At 41.8% G+C, this 12,737-nt stretch overlaps 1 protein-coding gene across 2 annotated transcripts in view; it reads right to left on the bottom strand.

The window, feature by feature from the left end:
• Positions 1-11,240, bottom strand: part of LOC117494142 (forkhead box protein J3-like) — a 46,689-nt gene extending 35,449 nt beyond the window's left edge. For both annotated transcript variants that reach the window (XM_034144861.1, XM_034144862.1), the window contains exons 1-3: positions 10,951-11,240; positions 1,572-1,695; positions 794-1,268 (exon numbers count right to left, since the gene is read on the bottom strand). In XM_034144861.1, coding sequence (XP_034000752.1) covers positions 794-1,153 — 360 coding nt within the window. In that variant the 5' untranslated portion in view covers positions 1,154-1,268; positions 1,572-1,695; positions 10,951-11,240. The remainder of the gene's footprint in view (positions 1-793; positions 1,269-1,571; positions 1,696-10,950) is intronic.
• Between the last annotated feature and the right edge of the window lie 1,497 nt (positions 11,241-12,737).

The raw sequence follows: 12,737 nt of genomic DNA, 5'->3' as shown, positions 1-12,737 counted from the left end.
AATAATGTCGTCTGAATGAGACCAAACGCATCTGTCAATCACTCCTGGTTCAGTAAAAGGTTTCTGTGCTCTTAGCGCCGTGTCAGATTTGTGAAGTTTGAGCACTAGCAATAGATTTGAGTTTTAAAAGCATTTGATCGGTTGAGGAGCATATCCGCTTGTTGAATCCAAATCCAGGTTTAGCTCCCAACATTTGTAGGTTATAAATAACTTAACAAACTTAAAATGTAGATCATTTTTTGTTGGGAGGGAATGTTTGAGCAAAATGGTTGCACACTTATCCTTTCAACAGTTCCTGACTCACAAATGGAAGGTCCTCATTCAGAACTACTACGTTGAGTAAATGGAATTGTTAATATGACATTAGCAGTGAGGTGATTCTCCCAAGCCATGGTTTGGTTCAGACCTCTGTTTGTTTGTTTTTGGGTTGGGTAGTGGTAGGGGTTTCGCGACACAAGACCCACACAGTCATTAATTCCCCTGATCAAAACATTTTTTTATTATTTATTTTCGGAATTGTTATCCCCCCCAGACGTAACAATGAATTTCATGAACTTATTATAAAAAATAAGTAATTCATAGGCTTCAAAGGCTTATTTTGTATGTGATTGTCAGTTAAAAGCATAAACCTTGAAATAAGCTAGTTACTACTGGCGCAATTATTAAGGGCTGGAGTGCACTCCATTTGGACTCATCAGGTATGTTGACACACAGAAATGAGACCAGTTATAAATCTTAACCCTAAAAATCCAAAATGTATATTACAAAGTGTATGTTTTGTGTCTGCTCTTACCTTCCAGCCGCTTCCTGCTTCTTTGTAGTAGGGGAAGTTGTCACAGATCCACTGGTAGATCTCGCTGAGGGTCATCCGTTTGCGTGGCGAGCCGTTGATTGCGAAGGTGATCAGACTGGCGTAGCTGTAGGGCGGTTTTCCGTCTCTGTGCTGAGCAGCCTCCTCCTGGTCCAGCGTGGTTCCCGGGTCCAGATGCACAATTTTCTTTCCAGGTCCGTGCCCGTGATGGTGGCCGTGGTGATGGTGTCCGTGGTGGTGGCCGTGGTGGTGTCCGGCGTCTGCCTTCTGGATGGCTGTCCTCATGCTGAGCTGGGGGAGCCAGTCCATGGAGGTCAGGCTGCTCTCCAGCTCAGAGGTCATGGTGCTTGTAGGTCTAGGGGTCCAAAGGGAAGGGGTGGAGGCTCAGCGACGTGGCGTGTGGAGGATCTCCTGCTGGCTCACTGAATGGGTTCTGCGCAGCAACCGTGGCTCAAGTCTGGAAGAGCAGGAGGTTTGTTTACTACGTCTATTCATCTCCTTTAGCCAGAGCAGAAAGCACACTTGGCAGAGACACACAGATGTTAACTTGCACATTCTTTTCCACATACAGTGAAGCTTTGTATAATGGAAAACTAAACATTTTGGCATGTTCATCACTTGGTCTTTAACACTGCACATTAAAATGATCTGCAAGGTGAGCTATGGATAAGAAACAAACTTGAATCAAAAAGTGGTTTCCCATTAATAACAGTGAAAAGCAAAGCATTGTGGGGGAGTAGGTATGAGTTAAGTGTCTTACTCTTCCCATTCCTTTCCATCTTTCTTTGGGCCAAAGCATCTGGGGAAGTCACCGAAGTGAAAGGTGGAGTCCTTCCCTCGTGCATGTTCACAAGTTCTTCATTTAGCCACTGCAATGGCCGCTGCTGCAACGCACAAACACAAAACCACACAAGACGGTGAGCTTGCACTGCCAGACAGCCTTCATAAGATATTAATATCGCACAAGCGCTCAACTGGCCTCGGCATCTGTCCAACCCGATTAAAACTCTCCTCTCTTTCTCTGTCTGTGTTCTGTCTATCTGGATTGCCTCTTACTCTCATTCTCTCCAAAGTGGAAATGGCAATTGGATCTGCAGAGTGACTAAAAGCTGGGGAATTGTTTTCACAAGTGCCTGCCAAATGGGGGGGAACAGCTCGGGAGGAATTCCAACCCTCTAGAGGAGCCGAAAGCTCGTCCCCTTTCCCTCTCTGTGGAACCCCCCCACACACGTCTTCCCATTCTCTGACTCTCGACGTGCTTCACTCTCCTGTCAAGTACATGCCCACTCCCCCTACTCCCCCCTGCGTCTCAGATCCTGTTCAGACAGACACAAACAATGAAAAAAAACTCAAGGAGCCCCAAGTTTTTAATTTGGTAGCTATTTTTAGAGCGGCGCGGAACTTGAATGTGTCTTCTGCAAGTAGAGAAGGAACGTTTTGTGTTTGTTCTTTGGTGGTGGGGGCTTTTTTTTGAATTCTTCTAGCATGATTCAGAAAAAAAGAAAAAACTAAGACGAGAGAAAAATTACTCACCCATTGTTCTGTACTCAAGTCGGTCACAGAACATTCGTAGATTTGTCACTACTGGACTGAGAATGTCATGTAACTGTTACTCATCATGGAGTGAAGATGTTGCATTCACTCCATGATTAACAAAGAAAATTGCCTCGTTAGAGCTTTGTGTTTTTGGAAGATAACCGCTCTGCATTCTGGGAAACGCAGGTGAACCTACAGGATTTACGAAAGAGATAGGAGTGGGCAAATGCCAGTGAACACTTAGCAGAGGCTGGATGGATTCAGCCTAAGGATAGAGACATCTTCATCCAAACCTTTATCTGCCATCCCATGCACTAACCTTCCCATGTCCTTGAACAACAGAGAGCCTATTTCCCCACGCATTTTCCATTCAGGCTCACTGTATATAATCAAGGTGGGAGAACTTCAATGCGCCTGCCTACCAAGAGCAACACAAACCCCTCTCTCTCTTTCCACCAATCCCCCGGGGAGCCCAATACACCAGGATGAGGAAGGGAAGTACTCAGCAGCTCCTGTAAAAACCTCGCTTAATTACAAGCAGAAAAAACAAATGTTTAGCAGCAGACTCATCAAGCCAAACAAACCAGGCAGTGGGACTATGTGAAGGAAACCGAGCAGAGATATGCCCGATGAGGACTCCTGCACAACACCACCCCCATCTCCTCCTCAAGGCCCTGCCACTGTGGGAGAAGCCAGAGCCAACCCCCTCTTCCAAATCCCAGGAAGCCATCTTAATTAGTGCACCTTTTTTTTTTTCTCTTTTCCTGTTTGCGCTGTAGGGAAGGTAGCATTGCTAGTTGTAGTGGTGGTGGGTAGGTGGGGATGGGGGTGGTGACACAAGACACAGAACAACACGTACTTATTTTCCCCTCATTAAAAGGAGGCTCAAGCTGCAAATCAGCCTGCCACAAGCCCTGACCTGCTGTGCTGCCGTGGCTGTTGTTGTCGAGAAGTTTTGGAGCGTGGGCAGGCTGCACGGCGGCACGGTGTAGCTTCGCACCGCTAGCCGGGTGAGGATGATGAGTAATAGAAGAGAGCGGAGAGGGAAGAGGAGGGGCATGACTTGGCTTCTGGGGAGAGGGGCCCTGCTGAGCGGGTAGACGCAACCAATTACCTAGTCGACTCAGTCAACTGGTCCCACAGTGACTGGGCTCACCTCAGCACTGTGCCTTTTGTCTCTGATATCCGCCGTGTTTCACAGAAGCCTCAGAGGCCCACACGGTATCAGGGGAGGGAAATGATCACTGCAGAGGAGACAGCTTACATCTCTGCTTATCTTAGAGCTATCAGTTTTCAAGATGTACGCATTGTTCTGCAGGCGTAGATGATGAGTATTACATTCTCATCTCAGGTAATTGTTCATGATCATCTAGGAGTACTGAAACAGCAGTATGTATTCAGGAGGATATTAACCTTTCAGTCTATTTTGGTCTTTGTAGATGTTCACAACATCTGGACTGGTAACATTCATACAGTATATTTGAGTAGTAGACTCACTTCTCTTACGCAGCATGATATGACTATATCCTCCTCAGGTGCAGATTCATACCTGAAGGGCCTTTTATGTCATATTTTATCATGTAACTTACATGCGGAAGTCACTTTAAACACTATACTTTTACAATGAAATGCTATTATGTTATGAGTAAAACATGTGTCTGTTTTCATACATATGATTAACTGATTGTTGTGAAATAAAACTGAATAGTTTAATTGGGAGTTCATTTCCTGAAAGCTGTCCCTGAAAGCAGATCTCCTTGCTGCAGGGCAGGAGAGAACTCATTGTAATGCAATAATTGCAGGCTCATACAGACACCAAAATAACAATTCCTGCACATACTCAAAACCCAATAAGATGTAACTCTTTATCATTGATGAGCACACATCAAAAACGTAACCAACTAGACAGATTTCAAAGAGATGTAGTTGAATAGAAAATAAAGGTAGCGAAGAGGGGATATTCTGGCAACCGATCATACAGGATTAGGAGCGTTTGATTAAATAGTTTGAATGCTTGTCGTATAAATATGCATGGCAACATACATTTTCAGAGATAAACATTTGGCTGACATTAGTAGGTATCAAAAGCGGTTCAAAATTTGACAAAAGATAACATGTGGCATCACAGATTTCTAGTATTTACAGATTTTTTTTTAAACTCCTGTTAAAAGTTAACTTTGGTATCTTGAAAGTTAGTACCTGGCACTTCCATAAAAGATTACAAACATGAGTATAAAAAGAAGAGCAAGGATTTGGACGATTATGAACAAGAAATCTTTTTCATCCAAAGAATTTTAATACATCACTCTCTGCACTGTGGAAGGAGCTTTCATGACTGGGAACATTGTCCCTTTAAAAGAGTCGAGGGTCTGTATGTGATTGAATGTATTCACCCATTAGACTTTGTAGCTGTGATGCACTCACTCAGCTGTATGCATCACTAACAGCTAACAGTCTCCCGCTGCTAGCAGGCTTTTAGACTGAGAGAGGCTTTACAGTTCTGCATTTTAATAGAGAACTTTGAATGGAGTGACGGGGGATGGGTGAGGGATGGGGGGGGGGGGGGGGGGGGGGGGGGGGGGGGAGCCAAAAGAAAGAGGCATCAAAATATTTTCAGAGGAAAATGAAGTAATGACAAAATACCCACCCGGAGCGTGCCGAGCAGAGGGGGTTTCTTGAGAGAACTGCCATAGCAACGGTAAGGCTAATGTGTCAAAAGAAAGTCTGTAGGCATACCGAGTGCTGTCATGTCGAAGAGTGTGGGCCTTTCAGACGAAGGGGGAAAGGTCCAAAAAGCAGTATTGAAAGTCTTAATTACTTTCGGCTTCAGAGCCAGAAAGCATACCCCTGAAAAGGTTCAATTATAAAGATATCAAGGCAAATCAGCTGCCCTTATGGAGGATGCTTACTCATCTCTCAATGGAGCTGGGTTAAGCAATTACCGCTTGATACTGTAGTGTGTACTTATTCTCAAAGGAGACCTGGAGAGGCGTCGATGTAATGCACCGTTTCAAACTGAGATTTAGTGGCCTTACTCCTTAAAGCGAGTGGTCAAGAAAACTAATCCTTGAAAGGAAAAAATAAGGGGGGAAAAAAACAGAGATTCAGAAAGAGGGAGATAATTTATCCCTGACAGTGCAACACTTTAATCAGAGGTTTCTGAATACTGATCGCTGGCCCAAGTCAATCAAGTGGCATCTCAAATGAAAACATAACGTGCTGATTAACACAGCTTCTGTCAGGTCTGAAAGAACTTCTGATTGAAAGAAGGAAAGAAAAATCTGGAGGTTCCAATGAATTCCTTAAAGCTTAGAATAAAATATTTAACTCGCTAAGCCCACACAGAATATAACACCTGAAAACATCTGCCAAGGTAGAGGGAGTTAGCGACCCAGAAGACTTACCACTGCCGAACTAGAAAAAGCTATAACAATTCCAGATTCTGACAACGGCAAAGTTAAAGGCATTTTTTGTCATAAATAAAACATAGGAGTGCAGCATTTCGGCAAACTCCCCCAACGATCGGTCCCAAGAGAGAGACGGGATGCTGTTTGTGAACTCATGCTTTGCACAGTAAAGGAGGCTACAGCACTGCGTCACCGCGACTCAAACCACATTCCCACATCTAGCTCTATTCAGCAAGGACTAGTCCTCTTTAAAAATTCATTAATTTACAGCAAAAATAGATTAAAGCGCCCAACCTAAAAAGTTTGGCTTGTGAATAGCATTAATAATGGAAACGAGCATCCAAACCTAGAGGCCCTGGCTCCAAGGCATGGCTTAGGTTTTGTTGCACTTTATAATGGAGAGTAATTTACATTTTTAAGAAGTATTACAGCTTTTTGATGCTTGTTTATAATAACATTGTTTTACATGCAAATTGGCTCACAATTGCTGCTCATTAAAACATAACCAGGAGAGTGCAACAGCGCTGAGCATGTGTAAGACAGAGGCTTTACATCAGGACGCTTTGCACTGGACTCTTGTTGCTGGCAGCCCCACTGCCGAGTTCAATCCAAACGACAGCCTTTTCAAAGTGATCATCCCCCATTTTATCTTTTACATCTTGCTCTTTCAAATCATAGCAACGCTTTCCTAACAGAATCAAAGAGGATTTTGACAAGATAAAAGGATTTGCTGCATTTGAATCCAAATTGTGTGTACTTTCCTGGGGACAAGACAAAAATTACACTGACTGGGAGCACTCAGAGAACTTTAAAAGGTACTTAAAAGGAGAGTAAGAATACTCTAATGCGTTGTCAACATGTTTCCGCCATCCCAGCCTCAAGATGAAGGAGTTTGCTGTGAGTATATAGGTAAACCAACAAATAAGAGACAGCTGATAATTGATATGACCCGAGGTAATGAAAATGACCTGTTGACCTAGTGCCATTGTACAGGCCTGATCCTTGCAAAGCAAATTAGAGGGCTTTTTCTAGCTGAAGCATACGAGACCTCATCCTCTAGGTTTAGCTACAGCGCTCTGGCGGAAGTGTTCATGACAAACAGAAGAAGACAGCGATGCTCGCAGGCATCAATCCATACAACTGAAGAGAGTGGGTGTTTGCTAAAAGCATAATCTTACTTGGTAAGTCCTTAAGTAAACAGATCTTCTTTCCAAGGTTAAACACAGATTCTGTATAATGGAGGCGGTATGAAAAGGTGAGCCTATAGTCTGTCTGTTTACAAGGATCAACACTGAGGCTAACACAGACTAACATTTTCAGCAGCGCAACTGAAAGCAATTTGTTTGTAAAAAAGCTGTAACATTTCTTTCTATTTTATGATAAATGGCAACCCTATGACCTCTGGAAAACTGCACAGAAACCAGGATGCGGCGAACATTTTCGATTCTATTATGTATTCAAACAGATATCTTCATATTTTTAGAAAATGTAAAGATATGTATATAAACTGTACATTTTGTTGCCATACATCAGCTTGCTTAGTTCAGGGACTCAACTTTTGTTGGTTTGTAAATCATTCTGGGCAGACAGTGAGAAGACAACATTACTTATGGATTCACACAAAAAGAATATATTACAAGCCATATGAATATGCAGAGAGACAACTCGACATCTTTACAGCCATGAATGATTCACGGTTCCTTATTTCGTTTGTGAATTTTATTAATTATTTAGTATTTTTTGAATTTTTCTAAGAATTTGTAAATTTGATCTCATTGAGCAGCTTGAGCATTTGTATTTACCAATGTCCCCTGTGATCAATAAGTCAAATGGCCCTTAAAGTACCTGCCAGGTTCCCATAGCACCCTCCCACTGCTGCTGCTTTGCATTGACTGGGATCAGTTGTTTGGTGCTATTTTACTGTTTTCTTTGAGACACTAATAATTTATTTGTAACCTTAAATGGATATTATCTACTGTTAGTTTGTGGTTCCTCTTTTTTAAAAGATATTTAAACAGCTTAAAATTGTTTTGTAGATCATTCCTAACACGAAGCCAGGCCACCTTTTTTTTACACTTGAATCACTTAACCATGTAAAAACTCTACTTAAAGTGGACCTATCATGCTATATTTAAATGATATATTGTAGGGCCATACCTATATAAAGGTATATTTATACGTTTCTGTTTTCAAAATACCAAACAGATCATGCATTTTAGCCATGCCTCATTTCGCTCTATGTGCTGTTTGCTGTCTACGGGTCTGATTCTGCTGACCACGCCCCCCTGCAGGAGAGGTGAGCCGTGCTCTGATCAGCTGCTGGGCTGTCAGAAGAGGGGGAGAAAAAGAGATCTCCGTCCTCCGTGTTTTATTATATAGAGTCGTTATTCATTTGTTTGAAAGCTCAATAAATAACAAAGAAGACCTTTGACCGGCACTTTTCTAATTTTGTCCGGAAGATTTAAACTTTAACGGACATCTTGACCGGCGAAACAAACTGAAACTGAAACTCTGCCGCACGGTCCCCTCGTTCCTTGGAAGGGGCGGAGAGGTGGGTGTTTGTCATCTGCTGGTGGACTAAGCGGAGAGAATTACAGTGCTTGCCTCGACGGGGAGGGATTGCATCGAATTAAAGCAACGGGAGCAAACGCTTGCCTCGGTGAGGGAGAAAAAAAGCCACAGCGGAGAATAAACAGAAGGGTAACCATGGTAACTATGGGCGGGAAGTCTTCTTTGCTGCTTTTGTGGCAGACTACAGCGCCACTTACAGGCCTGGCATATATACTACAGCGTCTGCAGCGCTTTCGAGCGGCAATGGCCGGCCGTGGCCCAACACCAGATTCCCCTGATAGGTGGAGAGTTGGCCCAATAGCCGTAGCGCCACTTCTGTGACGACATAGAAGTGTTCAAATCTGGATCAGTCTGTATCAGATCCGTTGCAGCCCCTTTTTTAGAGATTTGGGTATGGAGGAAAATAGAGAGGGTTGTGTTTTCTGACACTTGGTGAGTTCCCTGGAACACCGCGGCAGGGACACATATTCATGTATGAAAGACGTACAAAAGTGCATTTTGCATGATAGGTCCCCTTTAAGTAAATGCAGATATTTTGTCAATATATGTCCAATATTATGCTTTGTGGTGATATGATCATGTTGTTTAGTCCTAAATACAATCATCTTAAAACACTAGATTTTAGTTTGTTTAATGTACCATTGTTAAACTTTTCAGTAACATAGTAAATGTTATATTGATTATTTGATTTACAAAAACAAAACAATTTAAAAAAAAAGTAAACACATTGGCTAAGCCATACGTACATGACAACCTTTTGTAGTATTCTTGTGTTGCTTAAGACATTGTAAAGAAAAGTGCTCAGTGTGAAGTGAATGATCCAGATGTGCAGTGACCAACCTGGAGGCAATCCTCAGTATACGTTTGTGATATAGTCTTCTTCCACAGGATGGAATTAATAGTGGAAAATGGTACGCTGAGTCTTTCCCAAAGAAACTCAAATGCATGTAGTGCATCCACAAAAAAAACCTTAATGCAACTTTCCAAAAGTCATTACGACACTTGTTTCTTAGCATTGCATTTGCTGACATTGACGATAATTAAAACGACCTTTCCGATGATAAAACAGAAATCAGTAAAACATTATGAGGGTCCCTTCTCTTCACGTTTCATGCGATTTTGCATAACGTTTTAATGAGGCATTTAGGGGTCTATGAGTGATCTACTGAGAAAGTCTACAATGGCAATCAGCAGTGAGTGTGGCAGCTGTTCGGCAATTAAAAAGCCAAATTACCCTCAATCAACACCATTTACAAGCGCAAGTAAATCTCAGAGCAAATAATGATGAGAGAAATCTGTTCAGACAGCTCTCATCTTGATAGGAATTAGAGGCGCATCCAAATCAGGGACAGGGTACTCTCTCAAACGTTTTCTCAGTCTGTCGCCCACCAACACACATACCTGCCCTTGTCTGTGTGCTTTTGGAGAGAAAAAATGTATAGTATTGTCTGGCTCTCCCCACTGCAGCATGATGAAAGATAATGACTTCTTTACAGTATAAGATGGGCACCGTTTATAGTTAGGTTGTAGTCTCTTCATGGAAAGAGAATACACCGATCCATTTAAGGCAGCCTATAGAAAAGAAATCCATAGTGGGGGGGAATAACTGCTCTCTCAAAAAACTCTACTGGAAAATGGCACAAAAAAGTGCTTCATGCATTGTTGAAAAAACTGTTACTCAAGAATACAAATTATAGTAGCTTCTGTATGGTAAATTATGTACCCAAATATGTTAAATGTCGTGTTATCTGTATCAAATATAAAGCACATGCCTGTAAATAAGGTATGCCCAGTGTATATGATGTATATATGACTTGGTATTGTAGGTCTCAAGCTTGTATTTATCCTTTTCAATTGTCCATGTGGAGCCACTGAAAATGACATCCTTTAAATAGTGTGCTGACTGATAACAACGAACCATAGCATGATGCATACGCATGTGCATGCAAACATACTGTACAGTAGTGCTTTCAAATTAAATACTGTACTAAAAATCTACACAAAAAAGAAAGCAACTAAAATGTATCTATATGGAAGATGTTATGCTGTGAAACAAAGTTGGTTGTATCTTCAATGAATGCCTGAAGCAAATACTGTCTGACTTATTCTCCCTTCTGTTACTACTTTCCTTAAAACCATCGAGTTCATTTGTTTTAAATTGTGTAGCTGATTCAATACAAGCATTTTGCCTCTGCATACTGTAACGTTGTCACCAATACAGACTCTTTGAGCTTGGTTGTTTCTCGGTCAGGCTCTAAGCTTCCACTGTTATCACTTCTAAAGTGTTTTCAGCTGTGCAAGCCACTGTCCTTCCCATCGTCCAACACAATTCACCACTCCGATATGTTCTGTTAAACACCACTTTCTCCACAGCCTGTTAACCGACAGCCTCACCGTCTGAATGGAAAACTTAAAATAAGTTGACTTTATCTGACCGACATTAAGGATAAAGACAAATGCTACGGTGTCTGAATGCATGCATTCTGTGACAGGCAGCGAACTTGTCATAGCCTGCCATTAAGTCAAAGCACTGGGCTTTAGCAACACTTATTTCCAGGTAAACCACGATAATGTCACCAACATTCACGACTGACATTCAAAAATTCTTGTGCACAGACTACTCACCGTCGTAGGTGAATGTGAACCGGCTCAATGTGGTCTACTGTGTCTCTCAGAAGCTCCAGACGCCTTTTATTCTGCACTTGAAAATCCCACTCGAAGACAAAAGCTCCGGCGGTGCCTGGGCGCTGTCACCGGGCAGCATGCACGGTGCTCGGGGCCGTCACACTGACCGCTGCTGTGGTCAGTCGACAGTCATGACGGGCAGACTCTTCGTGCAATTCGCATTTGCGCTCAACACGGCGGAGATCCCGGGTCTCTGTGCTGCGCTCGACTGCTACACCACCGGAACTACTTCCCAAGCCAGCCGGAGCACGTTGAAGATAAATTCATGCACCACAATGGGAAAAATGAAATCACATCCATTTAAATAGTTCCCAATTTCCTAATGAGATTCTACCGGAACACACATACTCCCGCCATAAATACGTCAAGCAAAAAGCCTATCTATAGGCTAATGGCATAACTAATATTATGAATAATGTGACATAATTATCATACTGTTGTGTTCAGGTTTATGTATTTTGAGTAGGCTATCACCATTATCTAGACTCTAATCATTGGCACTATTAGAAGTATTTAAACATGGCAGTTATTTTTAACCGTTTCACAAGGAAAACTATAAAAAATAAATAGATAAAAAAGAACATTGTCCAAATACAATGAATTATTGTAGGCAAGGAATTGAGGCCTAGACTCAAACATAACACTAATATTATAACAGTATAGCATTAATTGGCATCATCTTGGTATTATTCTGTGCTGACACACCAACACATTGAGGTGGTGTATTATCTGTTACGGTTGAGATATAGGCCTACAGTCTATAGGGTTGAGGTATTTCTCAGTTAGGCTGCATGACTGTGATTTGAATGCATGGAGAGGCTTGATGTAAGCCATAGCACACCCACCTTGACAGGACATCAGTCAGGACACCTTGTTGCTTTAACACACAATCCTCTTTTTCAAATCTGCATATAGCACTATGTTTTATATTTTATGTATCTCATCTCATCTTCCTATTGTCATTTTGATCTTATTTAAAGTCACTTTAGGCTGGGATGAACAACTGACAACTCAGACACCCACACATATGACTTATAAAGTTAAGCTTAATGTTGTTGAAGCTCAAGATGTGTGAGAGAGATATTTGTTTGGCATTTGAACTCAAATCACACTTCTCAGGATGTATATTTCAATGTATGGATCCATACTGTTGCTGTATTATTGACCAACTGACTCTTATGGTATTTACTTTATTAAAGTTGAACATCTACTACTTACTTCTGAGAAATTCAAAAGTTCAGCAAACAAAGGTATCCTTTATAAACAGGAGCTGATGCAGTTTGCTTGTGAACAACAGCTTTGTCTGTTACAGCTCTTCATGAAGTCCTTACAGACAGCCTTTATGTTTTTGTTAGGCTATAAGTTGTTAACTATGTGAGTTAAGTGGATGTAGCTCTAGTGCTATGTATCAGCATGTTAGACATGAGAGTGGAACAAGCAAGGATGTTTGACCTTCAATGTGCAGAATGTACGTTGCCACTAGAAGGATATTGTCACATGTATCTGTTGAAGGGGGCTTATGTCTCTGCTTCACTTAAACTCTTACTTTAAAACCCATGATTTTGTGACATCACAAAAGGTTGGGAAACCATCACTCATGGTCAAGTGCATATATAGGAGTTATTGTTGAAGTATATGTAATAATAAATTGTCTATGTGTTTGTTTGTGGGCTCTTACCTTGGGAATGCTTTTCGAAAGCCCCAATCTGTTAGAGTTTGAAAATATC

The sequence above is a fragment of the Trematomus bernacchii genome, unplaced genomic scaffold, assembly GCF_902827165.1.
Source record: "Trematomus bernacchii unplaced genomic scaffold, fTreBer1.1, whole genome shotgun sequence".
Taxonomy (NCBI): Eukaryota; Metazoa; Chordata; class Actinopteri; order Perciformes; family Nototheniidae; genus Trematomus; species Trematomus bernacchii.
The sequence above is the reverse complement of the archived record's forward strand: the minus strand, read 5'-3'. Positions and strand labels throughout refer to the sequence as shown.